This window comes from Pagrus pagrus (assembly GCF_965226575.1).
Source record: "Pagrus pagrus genome assembly, chromosome: 10".
NCBI lineage: Eukaryota > Metazoa > Chordata > Actinopteri > Spariformes > Sparidae > Pagrus > Pagrus pagrus.
In genome coordinates, this window is record NC_140194.1 from 1,672,339 (window position 1) to 1,690,925 (window position 18,587).

The following is an 18,587-nucleotide window of genomic DNA, read 5'->3' on the forward strand; positions in this document are numbered from 1 at the left end:
CCAGTGCTGCGTTCACTGTCTTCACTTTAATTTACTTCACTGTCTGTCTGGTCGTTTGTAGAGAACGATTATTAGAAATCAGGGCGACTGAACACCGATGTGAGGAACTGATGTTCATTTGCAGTAAAAAATTTAAATCTTTGCGTCAAAATCTCAAACAACCAGTGATGAAGTTACATTTTCAGCTGAGTGTTTCTGTTTTGTGCTACTTTGTACCTCCTCTCCACCACATTTAGTTACTAGTTACTTTGCAGATTCATATTATTCAGTGTTTATAGGATATTAATTGTGACATGTTACCAGTCAGATATTGTCGTGGGCGGGAAATTGTGTGAGAGGAAGCTGGATCAGAGCCAAAGTAGCACATTTTTAAATTAGTTTATCGGAAATACCAATAATCAGAAATAACCAGGGAACTCCTCGCAACGTACATGCAACCAGTGTAACTCCCGGGTCAGACAGAACCTGATGGACTCGGTCCTGGGCAGGGTTGGTGCCAAAAGCCATATTAAAAACATATGGCAGCGACCCACCTGTCACCTGCTGCACTGGAGCCTCTCATCTCTTTTAATATTGTCTGTGCCGAGTTGGCGACCATGTTTTCAAACAGGATCAAACATTTTTTCTCTCTTCATGTTGACGACTAAACACGTTTGTTCTGATATAATGATGCGTTCCATCGCACCCAAAAAATCAGAACAAAACGACCTCCGACACAGAAAAGTGCAACGGATCGGATGTCCATCTTCTGGACATTAAATTAATTAGCAGGACACATTAGCCGCCGGTTTAAAAGAGCAGCTAATGTGAACACTGTGTGAAATGTGAATAAAACTCTTATTAAAGGTGATGAAGTGTAACAGTCCCGTCTGTGGTTTAAAGGTCCTGAAGGTCTTGAAGGTCCTGAAGGTCCAGTTCTCGTATTATTTGTGTTGGTGGCTTCACATGCTGCCGTTCATCTGTCAGCAGCAGCGTTAACTGCCTCCCCCTCCTCCCCACCAGCTGTGTAACTCACCCTCTCACAGCCTGATCTGCCTCTACAGCTGTCAGGAACACATTCAAGTTTACCACTGTTTAATATTAACCACATTAACTGTATTTACTGTCACTTTAACACTTAATATACACACAAATCTTTTATCTCAATTAATTCACATAACTGTAATTTTTTATTTTGATATTTAATTTTTTTCCTAAACACTATAACTTTACTTTTAACAGAGTAAACTAAAAGCTCAACCTAGAATTAAACAGCTTGAGCAGAATTAAAAGTCAAACAATGTATTTCCATCACTAGCTAGGACGCTGTTACCTCCATCATATTCTGATCTCTGGGTTTTTCAGCATACGACTGTACAGCAGCCATGGTGGTTATTTTAGATCACACTACCTGCTCGGCATGACCCGCCCTCCTCTGCCTCTGATTGGCTTTAAATTGATAAACATCGCGTGTAATTCATGCCACAATTAAAACAGGATCTCTCGTAGATTTATAAAGAAGGATTAGATACCAGATACCAGGAGCTGCTCGCCCGGCGCATAAAGCTTCCACATTTACTTCCTGCTAGAGTTCCCGCTCGACCCATCGACTTTACATTGTGAGGATTTCTTGGAAAGTTTTACAAATATATTAAAACCTCCATGGATCAAAGATTCATAATAGAAAGAGTCGTGATTGAGCTCGTCTGCAGTTCTTCATGTCAACAGTTTTACAGACGTCTCTTTATAATGGCGGTCTGTGGGGGAAATGATTTTTGGGCTACAGGGGGATGTTTAGCTGCAAAATGTTCCTTTAATTAAACGTCTGTGAATGTTTGTCTCGTGATAAAGATGTTTATAAATGCAGCTTCTTTCCTGTTTCTGACCTTTTTGTTGTTCACTCTGAACTGAAGATCCTGAGATCTGATTTCAGAAGCTTCCTCAGCGTCTTCACTCGTCTCACTGTCCTCCTCGTAGCGACCGCCTCGTGTTAACAGCTTCTTAATAGCCTCCACTTAGCGAGTCTTAAATGACGTCTTGAACCCCGCTGAGACTTTCTCTGCCCTCCACCTGCTGCCCCCTCAACTTTCATCAACTGCCTTCCTTTACCATGAAGCTGCCTCAGAGCCGAGCCCCGTTTATACATTGAACCTCGCGGTGTCCATATATGATACTAAATCTGTTCACTGAGTCATGTCTGGTGGATTTGTCTCATTTCACCTCCAGACTCGTCAGCACAGTCTTTTTCGGGGGGATTGAGGCGGCTGATGATGAAATCAGTGAAGCAATCTAGAAGGAAGAGGTTTATTTCTAAAGGTCAGACAGGGAGGAGATCTGGAGGGTGACGGGGGGGTCAGATCTAATGTTTCAGATGCTGCTGAGCTCATTGGTCTGAGAGAAAATCAACTTCCATAAAGAGACGCTGGGGTTCCCTTCGCCTTTGGGGAATCCAATATAAACCAACTTATAATGCCAAAACTGAGCCGCTCCCCAAACCAGCCGCTCCGTCCTGATTCAGTCCTCAACTACAAGGTGAGAAATCTTTTCTCCGTCTCTGCTGCTGATGAGTTTTTATGGGAATGCAGTCGGTTTCTGGTTGTTTCCTTTCAGCTCTTGTTTTGTTGTTTGGGATGTTAAAGACGAGTCGGTAAAATGAACCGGCTCATTAGGAGCTGCTGCTGCGGCTGCAGGGCGATGAGGGTGATGATCTCCACCGAGGAGTTTTTGGGATGTTATTATCATTTTGGGGTTGAAGCGGTTCAGTGCTGCAGGTGTGAAGTGTGTGTGATGAGTTGTGTTGGCGTAAATAGACTCTCGAGTGGGAAAGTGATAGTCCCAGTGTTCACCGCCGAGTCGTCACAGACTGAAGAGATTCAGTTTGATATATTGAAACTTACACTTTATTTATGGTCTCATTTCTCAGTATTATGTTGTGACATTGCTGAGCTTGTGATCCGATTAGGTTTAGAAACAACAACCACTTGGTTACGGCGAGAAAAAGATCACGTCACAGCTGGAAAATGTCCGACCTGGTTTTGGACTTACAAATGTTTTATGAAGGTTTAACAGTAAAAACTATTTTATGGGGGATATTTTAATCAGCTAAACTTTTGTATTTGAGTGAGAGATGAGACTTGAAGGAGTCTTGATTTATTGTATTATTTATGTTAAAGTTTGGCTTCAGGATTGAAAAAAAATGCAGAAGAAACAAGTCTTGGTGAGAAAATGGTCGGAGAGACGAGGTCATCATGAGCTATCTTTTCTTTAATGAGAGCAGGAGGCGACATTTTAACTGTTTTTAATATCAATCAGAATTTCTATGCTAGCTACTGTTAGCCTGAAGGGCTAGCGTTGGTTACCGTTGCTTGGCGACTTCAGGATATGTCTCTCATTGGCTGTTGTGAAAGTGCTGACGTGATGATGATCGCAGTCGATTTTGAATTCTAGATGTCAAACGTGCTTTAATGAGGATAAAATAATTTTAATCGTGCAGCTTTTATTGGACTGAATGGATCCAGTTATGACTCGTGGGGGTCGTGACGCTAAAACAAAATGTATTTTTGTAGTTACACAGTTCGGCCACTATGAAAACTGTCTTCACAGCCGGGCTGTTCCTGCGGGCTCAGGTGGTACGCATTGGCTGACATTTAATATTGGAGCCCACCGCGGCTCAAATTGCTCATTAGACTGTTGTTAAAAAATAATCTGGATATCTGCTGGTTACACAGGAAGCCAAGACAAACTGGGGCCGCCCCACGAGACTACCTGTTGTCAGATGATCGTTTATATTTGGCTATATTTGTTCATTTTATTGTTTATATAATAGAAACACCTGAGTCTGAAGTCTGATATTTAAAGTGTATATTAAAAGTTACGAATTACAAAACATGAATCTAAAATGTGAAACATGCAAAAAACTTGTTAAAACATAATTTGAGCCTTTGAAACAATATATATATACATACATATGTATATATATATTGTTTCAAAGGCTCAAATATATATATATATACATACACATATATATATATATATATATATATACATACATATATATATATATATATATACATACATATATATATATATATAATAAGTCGAACATAAAACGACAAAAGAAACACATGAAATGTCTTTTTTTAAAACCGGATCTGCTTGAGATCTGATTTACTGACTGTTGACTGTAAAACTGTACTTGTGTTTGTACGAGGCATCGATTTGAACCAAAATAAAGACACACTGATGTATTTATATTGTTAATGTTTTGAAACTCCATCATGAACTTGGTTGGGTGTCAAACGTTGCAGTTGATTGAGGGAATTTTAAGATTTAGAGGCCGTAACATAATTCAGGACGTCTGTTTAAGATGTGTAACGATGTTTCTTTGGAGACAATCCTTTTCTTGGTCAGTTGAAGAGACGTTGGTTCGTACTTGACTTGTCTCAGGTTGATCTACAGAATCTGGATCTTTGACGATTGCATTTCTGATTCTTTTTGTTTTTTGGAGATTTGTTCAGAAAACATGACGCCGACGTTGCTGTGTTCGTACTAATGATTCAGAATTAGAAATCAGACTTGTGACGTACTTCAGACGGAGAATCTTCAGTTCAGTTTTTCTGTTTGGACGCAGTTATTGTTGATCTGGATTGTTTTGCACCGTCGCTATTTTCAGAGGAGATGAATGTCGTCTCCGTCACGTCAGAGATGTTTGTACCAACGCAGGAGGTATCAAGTGTTTCCTGATAATCTTCCAGAAGACAGGTCCTTCATACGAGGGATGCCCAGGGGGGACAACTGGACCCAGAGCCTTGTCCTAATTTAGACTAGAGGTTTTTCCTCAAGGCAAATGGCTGATGCTCCCAGCTGGTGTCACGTTTCCATGAGTGGAATTATTATTAAAGAAACACCAGATGAAGCATTCCAGTCCTGAAGCTCCTCGCCTGCTACGTCTGTGTGCCCTGAACCTTTCATTACAACTGAACATGTGTTTATCTGCAGGTTTAAAGACAAACAAACGCCAAGATGTCAGAGTGAGTACTTCTGGGTCTCATTCATCTGTATCTGAGAAGTCAAGCTTAGAAATGTTAAACTTTTTAAACTACTGATTTTTCAGAAACTAAGTAAAAATAACTGCCACTGTTCTGCAAATGTTCATTTTCCACGCTGCCAATAAATGTTAATCTATTTCAGGACTTGTCAGTTTTTTTTGTGTTTTTAGAAGTTAGGAATATAAAATATAGATTTTCTTCTATCAGAAATCTGTCACTGCAAATGTTTTCTCAAACCCTCCAGGAAAAAGATGTCTTCGAGTCGCAGGCATCATCTGAAGGTAAAAGACAAACCGAGTAATAAAAGAAAAGGGTTTGAAGCAGAGAGAAACCTTCTGCTGCTACAAGTTAACTACAAACGTTCATTATGCGTCTCTCTCTGATGTCATGCGGCAGAGTTTGATGCTGTCCATCGCCAAAGGTTTACTGGAGGAGGAAGAACAAGAGCAGGAGGAGGAGAAGGCGAGGTACATGGCCGAGAGCTGTCCTCCTGTGTCCATGCCCAGGAGCATGCAGGAGCTGCAGGTGTGTTTTCTAACGGGTTCAGTGTGATTCAAATGTTTTGGATCCACGATGCTTCATTTTGCTATTGTGACATCTTGCTGATGTGTTCAGGAGCTGTGCAGGGAGATCCACCACAAGATCGAGGTGATCGATGAGGAGCGATACGACATGGAGATGAAGGTCAATAAAGCCAACAAGGAGGTAGGTAGACGATGAACCGACCCAATCACCAGAATAAATGCTGGTAATGTTTGTTTCTGCAGACCATAGATATGATAAAAGATCATGTTTTGGCCTTAAATACCTGGTTTTGTCACCGAAACCTGGCTGGAAAATGTCCCGACGTCTCGTTAAAGATATCCAGAGGTCTCATGTAGCCATCTTGTGGAAATGATACAGCTGCCAAGGGAGAGACCATTGTTTGCAATGTCGTTTCAACATTTGCAAGCTTGAAACCACTGGATATATTTGATGAGACGTCGGGACATTTGCCAGCTTTAAAAATATCCAGTGGTTTCATGCTTACAAATGTTGAAGTGCCATCTCAAAGAGCGATCTCTCGCTGGGCAGCAGTCTCACAGAAATGTAGATAGATGAGAGATTGCTGTTCGAGACAGTGTTTTAACATTTGTAAACGTGAAACCACTGAATATATTTGATGTGGCGTCAGGACTTTTGCCAGCCTTGTGTAAAAACATCCAGAGGTTTCAGGCTTACAGATGTTGAAACGCTATCTCGAAGAGTGGTCTCTCAAGCGAGAGACCATTGTTTGAGTCATTTCAACATTTTCAAGCCGAGAACAACAAGATACTTTGACGAGATGGGGGGACGTTTGCCAGATGTGTTTAGAAATAAGAAATGTTGAAACGCTGTCTCACACAGTGGTCTCTTGCTTGATGTTGATATAATAAAGCTGCCGAGAGAGACCACTGTTCCAGATGGTGTTTCAACATTTGTTTGCACACAAAAAATGGATATTTTTTGAGAGATGTCAAGAGATTTGCCCATCGTGGTTGAAAATGCTGCCTCGAAGAGTGTCTTGTTGAGCCGTCCTGTAGAATTGTTGATATGATCTGGCTGCTAAGCGAGAGACCGCTGTTTCAGACGGCGTTCCTACGCATCATCACTAACTGCTAACGCTCAAAGTCAGATTTGACTTTCCATCGTGTTCCTTCTGTACCATCTTCCAGATTGACGACCTGAAGATCAAAGTTCAGGACGTGATGGGCAAGTTCAAGAAGCCCGTCCTGAAGAAAGTACGCATGTCTGCTGACGCTATGCTGAAGGCTCTGCTGGGCTCCAAACATACAGTCAACCTGGAGCTGAGGGCCAACCTGAAGCAGGTCAAGAAGGAGGTGAAAGAGGAGGTGAGGAGCTGGACGGCCTCATTTATGCTGATGATATACTGATTTACTTTGGTCTTGGTCTCAGTCCATCTCTAAAGTATGTCCATGTTTTCATGCTTTTTTTGAATTAATTACGCTCCAGAGAAAGTCTTCAAACCTAACGGACTTCATCATTAGCTTCTGGTCGAGCTCTGACTTGTGCTCGTCTTGGTGTTGCAGGATAAGGAACTGCGTGACGTCGGCGACTGGCGTAAAAACATCGAAGACAAAGCCGGCATGGACGGGAGGAAGAAGATGTTTGAGGCCGAGGCTTAAATCAACGTCTTATCTTAAAACTGCGTCTGCTCTGAACGAACCTGCAGCATTTTCAGTTCCTGTTTTTCATTGAACCAATAATATAACACAAATTACATTTTTATAATTTCTTTGTGAGTTGTAGAAACTTTGACCGAATAAACAAGCAACACCGCTGAAGGAGCCATTTTGTCTTACTTGATTGGATTTGCAAATATTTGTTGTAAAAACCAACATTTTTTCAAACCTCAGGTTCTGAAAGATTTATTAATAACTAACAACCTGTTCATAATTAATCTGTGAGTGTTGAAGCTGACGTGGATGGAAATTAACAGATGGGAACGTTAAAAACTAGTGAACATGTGATGCAACACTGAGCTACAGACTGACTCTTGTCCGCTGGTGTTTTATGACCAAAGCCTCTAACGGTGTCAGACAGACCGACCGAAGCTTAAAACTCGCAGCAGCAGGATTCATCTCCAACACGTCATCGTTCAGACTGAGAGAAACATGAACTCCAGGAATGTTTCCCTCCAGATTTACTCTCAAAAACACAAACTCAATCACAAATCTCTTTTCAGACAGATCTGAGGTGAGCGACTTCTTTTTAAAATCACTTGTGCTTTAAAATGTTGTTTATTTAGTTGATTTTAATCTTAAATGTCTATGTGGTTACACTTCAACACTCCCTTTAAGTATTTATAACCACATGGCCGATGGTTTATAACATATAATGTGGCTGTAAGCAGATATTTGTATTTGTCAATAACTCTTGTGAAGATGTTTTTAACAGATAATAATGGTGTTATAATAAAACACAGTGGAAATAATGTAAAATATTTCTTTGTAAAGGCTAAAATAAACTGTTGATGTTTTTGGTCTTATAGATTTATAAGATTTTGACACTGAAACATTTATTGAGTTCACATCAAAGAGAAGTTTATCTGAACACTTTTCTTTTTTACATTTCAGGCATTGAACCGAGTTTCCTCCAGAACCGCTGAGCTGCAAACTGTGAGTTCAACTTCCTTTTCATTAAAGGCACAGTCCGTAATCTAAACATAAAGAAAAAGGTTGTTTCATTACCAAAGTCTGGAAGTTTGGAAGCTGCTTCAAGGAAATCAAAGTTATTGATTTTTATTCTGATGCTGTTGAAGGTTTGTTTACAGCCAAACTGTTGAGTTGTGACCAGATAATCCTGAACAGGAACAGATGTGATTTTTTGTGAAGCTACTCTGAGCTTGTTTGTTTTAGCAGAATGTGAATGTGGAGAATGTTTGTGCATCTAAACACACAACAGTCGACATTTAAAACCAGAATTTCAACAAAAATGCTGCTCGAGTGTCTGGAGCAAAAAAGTCTACATGTAACAACCAGCTCTGCAGATTTTAATCTTATTTATGTCGTATTTCAGCTTAACAATACCCAAAATAAAGTCTCATATCAGAATATAATATTAACATATTGCTCAGCTTTAAGACAGCAGCTCTCAACCTGAACAACAATATAAGATATTATAATTTTCTTTGACTTGAGCGTGTAAATGATTTTAATTACAGATCGTATTAATGAGTCTTTGCTGTATGTTTTCCAGCACAGTGACTTTTTCCTCCAGCAGCCTGTCGGAGGCTGTTTTCCTTCTATATATATCAGATCTCTGAATGATTTCTGTCTCTATATCTGTTAACCGTTGATTACAAAATGCCTCTGTGGTTTAATCACTTTCCTGCATTCTGAAGCCGGATGGCACAAGATAATACGGATAACAATCTTAAAGGGCGGGTTATTTATAATGAGGCGAGCCGAGGAAGGGGGCAGACGACACTGTACTGTATTTCATGACCTTGCCAGCTCATTGGTTTGACCAGTAATCCACTTCCATAAAGAGAAAGTGCAGGATTTGGAGGGCGATCAGTGATTGCAATATATACCTTCTTAACACTTCGTCTGCCCGGGACTCAGTCTGACAACCAGCTGACGGCTCTGCTCGGTGAAGGTAAGAAGTCTTCCTCTGCCTGTTCGGTGTTTGAGTCCGTGAAACCTGGATTATTGTTGTGTTGTTTGTGTGCACGACGTCAGCTGCACATCGTCCTGTCGCTTGTTCTGAATTTATGTTTGTTTGTTCAGATTAAAGTTTGTCAGAAGTTACGGCTGAAATCTTCTGAGTGTTTTTTAGGAATATTTGACATTTGCTCACATGTTCAGTGTCTGTAGTGGCAGTAAAATGACAAATGTTCATGGTTGTTTGATGGTTTTACGACTTCTTTAATATGAATGAAGTGTTTGAGCATTTCAGTGTTGCATGAGTTGAACTCTAACAGAAAGTTTGTGACGTTTTCTGGTTTCTATCCTGTTTCTTTCATCGTTACGTCCCTCTATCTGTGTCCCGGGTGGCTTTCTGGATTTCTAAGCTTAGACGAGTAGTTTCAGAAACGCTCGGTCCGCTGCGGTGACAAACGGGTGATGTACGATCTGGTGATGTGGCGCGTTGAAAGGCAACACCACTACAAGGCTTGAAGTTGAAAGCGGATCCCTCAGTGTTTATCCTGCTGTCAGCACCGAGGCGTTCGGAGGAAAACCTGCCCTAATCTGCAGCGGCTGCCAGCTCCGGTCTCTGTCTTCACTTTAATCCCCGCTCACCAAATTTAGCCTGTTTTTCCTCACAAGCATCCAAATGTTGAAGCGTCGTTAAAGGTTTAATTCGTCTTTTACCAAACAAGGTTCCTACGCTGAGGACAGATTTAGTTTCAGCTGTGTTTGAGTCTTTAGCGCTGCTGGTTAGATCGCTGATTTTTGAGTCTCATTCACAACTTTAAGTCAAATACTGACGTTTCTTTCAGACGGTGGACGACCCGACCTACGACCCCAAAGCATCGGTATCACTGCTATCTGACTAAAGTGAGCTTTAAGCAGTGGTGAAGTTTATTTCTATTTTTGTTTCAGTTTCCGGCCTTTTTTTTTTCGATCTTGTAACTCCTCTCTCAGTTTTCTTTTAGCCACTTTTTTCTCCTCTTTGCGTTGGATTTAAATGCTCTCGCAGCGTCTCGTCTGTGCGATGAACAGCAGATGAACAGCAGATGAACTGCACACGCCCGACAGCGAGTTATTTTTGCGATATGCTCTCACATCTTGTACGTCCGAGGGATGTTCTGTGGTGTTGAGTTACTGCGAACCCGTCAACTCTCCCTCCAGAGACAATCCCCTACCCACAACACACCCACAACACACACACACACAGTAACTAAAGAGACAAACCAGGGCCCAAATTTAACCCTGCAGATATTATTCCATCTCCAGAATAGCTTGTTGTTCTGTCCTCAGAGGTTCGAGTGTCCTAAAATACATTGTCAGGCCTGGAGTCCGTCCCCTCGGCCTGTTATTGGTTTACAGACGACGGCCAGCTATGTGTTTAAAGATGCCTGCAGTGGTTGTCAGACGTCTTTTCTTTCAAGACGAGCCTGCTGTCAGTTTTTTTCCCTCCATAATGAAGACGTTAGGAACAGCTGTGTTGCCAGGAATAGAGTCTTAATCCACAGCTCCTAAACAAACAGCTCTGGCCTCCGAGTTCCTCTGGTGGAGGCGTCAAAGTCCACCAGCCGGATACGTTAACCCGGCCTACAGTCATCTGTTCATGCCGAGACTCTACGTACTACAGTTTCGTCCATTTTATGCTTCTATGTTTTCACTCGACTACAATTAAAAGGAAATGACTGCACTTTTAACTCTGGTACAATTAGAAGTACTGATAGAGTATCACAGTAAAAAGTCAAAGCTAACTGAAGCTCACGTCATATTAATATAATTCAAAGACTATTAAAGTTAAAGGTAGAGTCAGTAGGATTTGTCCCAGCTGTTCCTGAACGCACCACAAAGATAGTTGATTGTTGAGTCTCATTCCCAGGACGTCAAATAGCCACATGTTGGGTTGGTAAAGCGTCCCGAGCAGCAACAAAGAGAGAAAATAAGAAACTCTCTGCAGATACGAGACACTAACACGCCTTTTCTCCCCATTCAGCCTCCCTCTCTGTCTTTCACGTCTTTTTACGTCTTTGTTTCGTCTCGCTGCATCTGAAATCAGTCTGGTGATGTTGGGAAGGCGGCGTGCGATGACGTCAAATAACAGTAATCCATAATTCACCTCAAATGCATCAAACTAAAGTAACGAGGCTGTTTTGAAGCTGTGAGGAGGAGAAAGTTCAGATGTTTGTGTTCAGATGTAGAGAGGGAAAGTCTCAGAGATACTCAGGTACAGTACAGATACCTGAAACATGTACTGAAGTACAGTACAGATACCTGAGACGTGTACTGAAGTACAGTACAGATACCTGAGACACGTACTGAAGTACAGTAAAAGATGCTACAAGACACGAGGTCAGCAGCAGAGGCTGCATTGTTGATTATATCTCAGAAATTAAGTCTGTTTGATGCTGCAGAGATACTAGCATCTAGCATGTGACATTTAGCATGTTAATATTCTTATGCTAATGTAGCACACTAGCTCGTTAGCTATTGTGCTACATGAGCACAAGCTAAAATGCTAGATTTAGCATGTAAACTTTGCCAAGTTTACATGCAAGTTGCTTGAATGCTTTCATGCTAACATCTAGCATATTAGCATGCTAGTGTTAGCATCTGCTCAGCTTTCTTCAGATTTTTCATAATACAATGTCAGATGTTCGTCTACATTCTCTCTCTGACTTACTTTGTTTTTGTGCAGTGATCGTTTCTGTGTTCGTGTGTTTGTTCTGCAGCTCGTCATCATTTAATTCCATGTTATCAACATCACTGTGTGTGTTGTTGTGTAACAGTCGTGTGGACTGAGGCTGATCTTTACTCAGGAGTCAGGAAGCAGAATCTAAATAAGCATGTTTTGTTCACAATGTTTGTGGATGATGGTGAGACTGAATCATGTACGACATATTTTACATCACGTAATCGTTGTTTCCACCTTCAGACAGCCGCTAGTTTCTGTTGGTTTCAGTACGTTGCAGCTCATCTATCACAGTCAACACGTCTGAAATGATGTATCTGTTGTGTGGTGATACAGCAAAGACTTATACTTTCATATAAAAGTTATCTAAAAACGTGATATTTTACAGAACGGTCGGCGTTAATGTAAAATAAAGATTGTTCAGAAAGTGAATGATGAAGACAGCAGCTACAGTTTATAGCAACAGAGGCTGTGAAGCTAATTATACACCAGAAAACAAAGTTGTTTGATGCTCCAACACTGAAGAGATACTAGCATTTGCTTGGCATGTTGTCATGCCAATTTCAACTTGCTCGAATTTTTCATGCTGACATTTGACATATTAGCATGATGCTTAACATTTAAGATGTTACCTTCTTCGTGTTCAAGTTACGCTAACATGCTAAATTTAGCAAGTTAACAAGTTAACAATATCACATATTAGCATTAGTCTCCAAATTCAGGGTAAGGACATTCAGTCATGTATCCCAACAGGAAGTGAACCGTGCGAGTAGTTTACATTTTGACCTGTTGGTGGCGCCGAAGGAGCAGCCAGAGACATCAGAGTCTTTACGAGTCGTCCTTTGTAGGTCGTAAATGTCGATCGATCTATCCGGTAGTTGTGGAGATATTTCACTGCACTAGAGTCACAGCCACGCTGCTAAAAATAGCGGTGAGGCATTAACACGGCCCGGGTTACAAAGTTCAGATCCATGAAATTTCCTGGAATTAACATGATGTCTTAAGATAGAATCAATACGAGCCAAACCTGAAATGTGAGACAGGTGAGTTCACAGCAGGAAGAAATCAGGAGGAGGAGACGTGACTTCAAACACAAAGCAGCGACGCTGAACAGTTACAGTAACGATGACGAGACGTCAGACACATCGATTGAGGAGTTTACAGACTTTTTTTACCTTCAGTCAGCAGACAAGCTGCATAAAATGTCTCAAATCACAACTGAAGTCAAAGTTTGCAGCCTTGTGCTGCTAAAGTTCAGGGTTATTTTTATATTTTCGTTCACTGATGCAGTTTTTGTTCTTTCAAAGTGTTGCATACGTCCACAGTGACACAGTGAGAGGATGAATAACAGACAGAAGGATGTGAGATGTGAATGAAAGCCTGGAGATTTCTCTTCATACGTGACTTCAACAGTGTGTGAAAGCGGTCATGTATGTTTTGTCACATATGTTATCGGAGCTCATTTTTAATTATGTCGTTATGTTTCTCCACCAGGTGACATCAGGATCCTGCAGCCAAGATGGCCGACGAGTGAGTTAACGTCTAAGTATATCAATATGTTTATTGTTCTGTTCGTTAGATAGCAGTATGTCTAGTTTATTTCAGTGTCAGCAGTGATGATATCTGCTGGAAATATCATATTTAGATACAGAACAAAAAGATAATGAAGAAGTAAATGTAACATTGACTAAGTCGTTGTGCAACAGATTCCTGGATTCATCTACAACATGTTCATGTCTGATGTATTTTAATCTGCAGGAAGAGACTGTCTGCGAGGCGTAAGCATACTCTGAAGGTAAGATCTTGTGTTTTATAGAGAAGAGCAGAGACGCAGCTTTGACATTATAAAAACTTGAAGCTGGTGATGATGTCGTCCACAGAGCTGCATGCTGGTGGTGGCCAACACCCTGCTGGAGGCTGAATCAAACCTGAAGACCGAGGAGAGGGACAAGTTCCTGAAGGATAAATGTCCTCCTGTGGAGGTGCCGTACTCCAAGGACGAGCTCACGGTGAGACAGAAGCAGAGACGGACTGTCCCGGGTCGGTCCGGGTCAAACTGCTGTGTGCTGGAGTCTTTGTGTGATTTCCTGTTTCACTTTTTAATCAGTTTTTGTCAAATAACTAATTTCCAGTTTTAGCTCGTTAACACAACAGACCGTAAAACGCTGTGTTCTCCTCAGGAGCTCTGCCACAAACTCCACGAGCAGATCAACATCAGTGAGGAGGAACGATACTGCATAGAGTTCAAGCTGAACATGGTGCTGAACGAGGTGAGACACGACGCCAGGTCCGGTGTTTGTACCTGTTTCTACAGCCACTAGAGGTCGCCGCCTATGAACATCAGTGTGGGTCGTAATAAGCTGCTTTCACTATCGACCTCTGGATGTTGTTCTGATGAGGACCAGCTGGTTTTGTCACATTTTAAGCGATGACATTTATATTAATTGTACGGCCCTCCATGTTTTGGTAATTAATTCACAGTTCTCTGTGTTGAACATCAGAAAGGTCAGTGACTTTGTTTAATTTGAGTTCAGACTGGACCGGGCTCTGCAGATGTTCGCCCACCACTGAGTCCGGTTCTGCTCGAGGTTTCTTCCTGTTAAAAGGCAGTTTTTTTCTTGCTACTGTCATCAAGTGCTCGCTCACGGGGGAAACGTTGGGTCTCTGTAAATGAATTAATGGAGGAGTTTGGTTTGGACCTGCTCCATCTGGAAAGTGTCATGAGTGAGATAAGATCATGTTGTGGCTAAAAAAAATGGTTCTGTTGCCATAAACAGCTGAAAAATGTCCCGACGTCTCGTTAAAAATATCCAGGGGGGGGGGGGTCGCGATTACAAATGTTGAAACGCTGGCTTGAACAGTGGTCTCTGGCGTGGCCGCTAACTCGCCCAGCTGTAAGAGTAATCGGATACTTGAATATGTCATTTTGGACTGTGGATTGTAAATGTCCCTTTAATACGTCCTTGTTTGAGCACATGAATTACTGTTATAATGACGATAGTAAAACATGATAACTTGACTTGTAGTCAGTAATCGTTCCCTCCGTCCTGAATCCTGCTGCAGGTCAGAGAACTCAACATCAAGATCGTGGATCTGAGGGGAAAGTTCAAGAGACCCCGTCTGAAGAAAGTGCGTATGTCTGCTGACGCCATGCTGAAGGCTCTGCTGGGCTCCAAGCACACGGTCAACATGGACCTGAGGTCCAACCTGAAGCAGGTCAAGAAGGAGGTGAAGGAGGAGGTGAGTTTACCACCTGGTTCACCTGGACTTCAGTCTACAACCAGTCTTACCAAGCTGCAAAACCAGCCCGGAGATTTCATGTCCGGTGGCAGATGTTCTGTTTATAGCTGGATCTGGTTGGTTCTTTGGCAGCAGACATCTAGAAGCTAGTTTGATAAAGACGTGGTTTTGTCTCGGTTGTCTCAGTTTGACTCTTCTTCTCCTTGTGTTCATCATGTTCACTGGTCAGTAAACTAAATGAAATGTCATCTGTGTTGCAGGACAAGCAGCTGCGTGATGTTGGCGACTGGCGTAAGAACATCGAAGACAAGTCTGATAGGAAGAAGATGTTTGATAGTTAAATTTCAGGACAGAATTCAGGTCCAATGTCTTTGTAACTGAAGAGTTTTATCCCAAAATGCTGCATTTCCACCGTAAACCTACCTTCACCTTGTAGAGCAGACGAGAGATGACGGTCGTGGAGGTTTAACTGATGTGAAGCTTCAGGTTGGTTCAGTAAGTGATGAAGGTCTCAACTCACATAAAATTATATTCACCTGCTTCAAAGCCTTCATTACAGTCAGCTGTTGTTGATTTAGGTCAAATCAATTAAAGTATTTTTATCCCAAAAATGTAGGAAAGCTGTAAAGTGAGCTGAGGTAGACGAGGCAGACGAGGCAGTTTGGGTAGTTTCTTCTGGATTTGTCACTTTGGAATAAAACTCTTTGGTTGAATCGAAGCCGCCTGCTGCTTCTGCCTGTATGGACGCTGTACTTTGATGTATTTGTACTGTTGTACTGATAATCACACCTGCTTTTGTTCTGACGAGGCTGACCTACACTTCTGCATTAAAACACCTGCGATGGATGCAAACCTTCAGTCAACACACCTTCACACAGCCTCAAGGTTTCCCATGAAACACTTCTGGAGCTTCACAGCTTCTCCTCAACACCTGAAGCAGCTGTAACTTTAAAATGTCTCGTCTGGTGCGATCCAAGTCTCTGGAAGCTCTGAGATCAGAAATCAGTTTGAAAAGACGTTATTTAAACCCTCGAGGTCGTGCACCCGCTTCAGACGGGATGTGTGCTAATGCTATTAGCTTAGCAGATACAGTTTAGGTTTCAGGGTGACGTACTGTAGCTGTACAGAGATATTTCCTCAGTTACTTCAGTATCTTGTGAGAAGCTGCGACGCTGTTTTGCTGTGAAGCTCCAGGAATGTTCTTCATCCGTGTTTCCACACACCCAGATTATTAACGTTGACTGCAGAAAAACATCTTATTTTGGTGAGTTTCTTACAATAAATGTCTCCTTCATTAAAGTAAAATAAGATATGAATACAGTTAGCTTCACACGAACATCTTATTTAATATAAAACTAAAGTTCTGTTACCTTCCAGACCAGCAGACACATTATTGGGTCATTAATTTGTTCTGTCGGGCTCTGATTGTGCCGATCACCCCGGTGCCCAGTGGAAAGGGTGTAGCTAATACGTGGCGTTAGCCTGGCGAGCTAACGTGAGTAATTGTTGAATAAAGCAACGTCACACCGCCTGTAGCAGAAGTGTAGCTCAGCCTTCTGTCTGTACCGAACAACATGTTATCTTTTCTAAAGTGTTCAGTGTGATGTTCTGTTGTGTTGCTGTCACATTAAATACAAAAGCTTCATGTTCATCTCGTTCAGTGTTGTTGAGTTTGTAAACGCTGAGCTCAGGTTTGTTCTCAAAGGCTGAACATTTACATCTTTAATTCATCTTCAGCCGTCTGTTCAGTTACAGAGCCTCTCGGACCTTTTCTGTTCTTTACTTTAAACCTTAACTACTTGAGAGTGAGCTGCTAACACAACACTCGTCATGCTAACGTTAACTTTAAGCTAATCCCTTTTAAAGTCTTTTGTCAAAATATTTGAATTCTCAGGTCACAGAATATAATTCAATGCTGATTTGGATATTTTAAAGGTTTACATACTTTATGTAACTCTCATTGGTTACAGTTTAACTGTAACTGATAAGTGACCATTAGCTTACGTTACCATTAGGTGCTAACATAAACAACAGGCAGTCATTTGTTTTAAGTAATCGATTTTTTATCATTTAACCATTTTTTTTACATCAGCTGTTTGTTTAAAATTACAAATGAAAAATTCTCAGCTGTTTTAGCTACTTGAGAGTTAGCTGCTAACACAACACTCTTCATGCTAACGTTCTCTTTAAACTAATCTCATGCTAATGAGACTATGATGAAAAATTACGTTGTTTTTTTTAAAACATGTCTGAATTCTCAGGTCACAGAATATAATTCAATGTTGATTTTGACTTTTTTTAAATTTACATACTTTATATGACACTTAGTGCCGTTAGCTAACGTCACTAGTTAGCATGAACAACAAGCAGCTGCTGTCTGAAGACTGAAATTACTTTAGTGCAAATCTTAACACAAACTTGGTAACTTTACTGATATAAACATACTTTTAAAGGCACTTAACCTTCATAGAAATACAATTTTAAGTCAGTTTATGTTTTATTAAGACTTGTGTGTTTGTTTGAACTCTGCTCGGATTGAAATAATTACAATACTATTGTGATAATATTAATTTTGTAGTAATTGTTTCTTTTTTGTTGCTCGAGCCTTTTTTTGTACATCATTGTACAAATGAAAAACCCTCAGCAGTTTTTTCAGTTGGAGAAGATAAGGTGAGTTTTTGAATATCATTATTTGTGGATCTTAAAGTTGTGTTTTCGTTCAAAAATAATTACTTGAGTTTCTCTTTTTGTTCTGCAGACGAAGGTTCCTGCTGCTGTCAGATGCTTCCTCTCTCTCCTGATCCTGTGCCGACATCGGACTATAAATCTGAGACACTTTTAGTGGTTCGACAGCCTGTAAAATAAAGAAGTAATAAAAGAACAATGCTGCATGTTATTTATGTGGATGCAGAGGAGGTGTTAGCTTCAGCTGCTCCTCTGGTGTCAGTTGTTACCAGCTCCATGAAGATAAAAGGCTGAGCTGTCACAGAATAAAACCCTGATGACATGTTGTTAACATATGGCAGCAAGAAACAAACCTAAAATATTAAATATGTTTATTGTGAAGCTTCTGTATTAAAGCTCCTGAACTGGTGTGAAAATAAGAGAACAGTCATTCAAAGTGTGTAATGTAAAGAGGCTGTGTGTTATGGTCACACTGTCCTGCAGATATCAGGCTTTATTTAACGTTCTCACTCTGTGCTTCTTCTGAAGCGTTGCATCGACACTCAGGAGCCTCAACAATGTCTTGTGTTTGGCATCTCGCTCCTCAGAGCGACCGCAGGTTATATTTGACCTCTGCTGACGGCTCAGATCCTCAGAGAACAGCTGCTTCATCACTTAGACTTCAGACACCAGCCAGAATTAGAAATGAGCAAACAGTAGGAGAGATTAGCGTTTTACAGTGAGCCTGGTGCTAACCTGTGGAGAAACACTGCACACAGTGATAATGTGAAGCACCTTAAA

General features: G+C 41.1%; 2 protein-coding genes across 5 annotated transcripts; both read left to right on the forward strand.

Annotated features, from left to right (window-relative positions):
* The first annotated feature begins 2,450 nt into the window (after positions 1-2,450).
* On the forward strand, positions 2,451-7,335 carry LOC311264074 (troponin I, fast skeletal muscle-like). The gene is made up of 7 exons (XM_084364622.1): positions 2,451-2,511; positions 4,978-5,009; positions 5,272-5,308; positions 5,424-5,552; positions 5,643-5,732; positions 6,722-6,898; positions 7,097-7,335. Exons 2-7 carry the CDS (start codon positions 5,002-5,004, stop codon positions 7,190-7,192), a joined length of 537 nt encoding a protein of 178 aa, XP_084220748.1. The 5' UTR covers positions 2,451-2,511; positions 4,978-5,001; the 3' UTR covers positions 7,193-7,335.
* An 831-nt stretch (positions 7,336-8,166) lies between these two features.
* On the forward strand, positions 8,167-16,773 carry LOC311264075 (troponin I, fast skeletal muscle-like). 4 transcript variants are annotated; one of them, XM_084364625.1, is made up of 7 exons: positions 8,167-8,185; positions 13,377-13,412; positions 13,641-13,677; positions 13,763-13,891; positions 14,063-14,152; positions 14,946-15,122; positions 15,383-16,773. In XM_084364625.1, the coding sequence occupies exons 2-7, from the start codon at positions 13,402-13,404 to the stop codon at positions 15,461-15,463; spliced, it is 525 nt and encodes a 174-aa protein (XP_084220751.1). In that variant the 5' UTR covers positions 8,167-8,185; positions 13,377-13,401; the 3' UTR covers positions 15,464-16,773. The 4 variants fall into 4 exon arrangements, with proteins under 4 accessions (XP_084220751.1, XP_084220749.1, XP_084220750.1 ...); XM_084364623.1 differs by lacking the exon at positions 8,167-8,185 and adding an exon at positions 9,092-9,167; XM_084364624.1 differs by lacking the exon at positions 8,167-8,185 and adding an exon at positions 12,794-12,925.
* The last annotated feature ends 1,814 nt before the right edge of the window (positions 16,774-18,587 follow it).

Excerpts from the sequence above, each read along its gene's own strand:
- LOC311264074 (XM_084364622.1), top strand. Across the intron at positions 5,553-5,642 it reads GGAGCATGCAGGAGCTGCAG|GAGCTGTGCAGGGAGATCCA; the intron begins GTGTGTTTTCTA and ends TGATGTGTTCAG. Across the intron at positions 6,899-7,096 it reads AGAAGGAGGTGAAAGAGGAG|GATAAGGAACTGCGTGACGT; the intron begins GTGAGGAGCTGG and ends TTGGTGTTGCAG.
- LOC311264075 (XM_084364625.1), top strand. Across the intron at positions 14,153-14,945 it reads TGAACATGGTGCTGAACGAG|GTCAGAGAACTCAACATCAA; the intron begins GTGAGACACGAC and ends ATCCTGCTGCAG. Across the intron at positions 15,123-15,382 it reads AGAAGGAGGTGAAGGAGGAG|GACAAGCAGCTGCGTGATGT; the intron begins GTGAGTTTACCA and ends TCTGTGTTGCAG.